General features: G+C 51.2%; 1 protein-coding gene across 1 annotated transcript in view; it reads right to left on the bottom strand.

The window, feature by feature from the left end:
• Positions 1-928, bottom strand: part of LOC119593979 (poly(rC)-binding protein 3-like) — a gene marked incomplete in the record, with an annotated part of 48,552 nt that overhangs the window by 15,638 nt on the left and 31,986 nt on the right. Inside the window, 1 exon segment of the mRNA XM_037943000.1 lies at positions 643-759. Coding sequence (XP_037798928.1) covers positions 643-759 — 117 coding nt within the window.

Raw genomic sequence — 928 nt, 5'->3', positions numbered from 1 at the left:
TTGCTTTCCTTGAACAATCTTGCCCTGTATTGTTTCCCCGGGCGCCGCTCGCCTGATTGCCTCAACTATATTTCTCAGTCAACTAAGGGCGTCAGAGCCGAGGTTCTCGCCAGAATAACGAATGTGCCTTTGCTCGCAGGTTATGAGCCCGGAGAAAAATTAGCGCTCGCAAGCCCTCGCTACAGAGGCCCTCTTCTTATCCAAGGCTTTCATCAACGTATATGCTTGTCTAAACACCAGCCCGAGTGCGTTGCTGAATCACTCTTTGCCGAATTCCCCCATTGATCAAATGGCTTACGTTGTACGCACACGAAAACACTCTAATAAAAAAACTGCTCTGCATTACTGCATGGTTCCACCTCTCCCCCTCCCCCCTCCCCTCCCTCCCTCCGGCCGCGTGACGGACGTGACGCGGGACTCGAGTGTGAAGGTGACACGACCTACAGCTACAAGCACCACCGCCGTGACGAGGCAACATCTATCGGAATTCATGACGGTGTTGACTCTGCCTCGAGGGAGCGTCTTCTATTCTCTCTTCACTTCTGCCTCGCTCCCGATGGGCGACGACCTAGACCGTAGCGCCAATCGGGGTCGCGATGGAAGGGAAAATCCAACTTGGGGAATATTAACGCTGGAACTTACCTCTTCGAACTTGGCACATATGAGTTTGAAGGCTGTGAAGATGGAATCCGTGTTGCCGGTGACGGTGACGATCCTCTCCGGGCACGAGCCATCGCTGATGTTGATCTTCGCGCCAGACTGAAAGACAACAAGCAAACGTTAGTTGCGTGCGCATGCGCCTTGGGTGTGGGAAGTCAAGGATGTAATAGGACGCTGTTCCTGCAAAGTATCTATAAATTCTACGGGTAGCATTAACACTTACAGAATACATCTCAATACTGGTAAAATAAAGACACAAATGAAGAAA

This window comes from Penaeus monodon, chromosome 33 (assembly GCF_015228065.2).
Source record: "Penaeus monodon isolate SGIC_2016 chromosome 33, NSTDA_Pmon_1, whole genome shotgun sequence".
NCBI classification, from domain to species: domain Eukaryota; kingdom Metazoa; phylum Arthropoda; class Malacostraca; order Decapoda; family Penaeidae; genus Penaeus; species Penaeus monodon.
The sequence above is the reverse complement of the archived record's forward strand: the minus strand, read 5'-3'. Positions and strand labels throughout refer to the sequence as shown.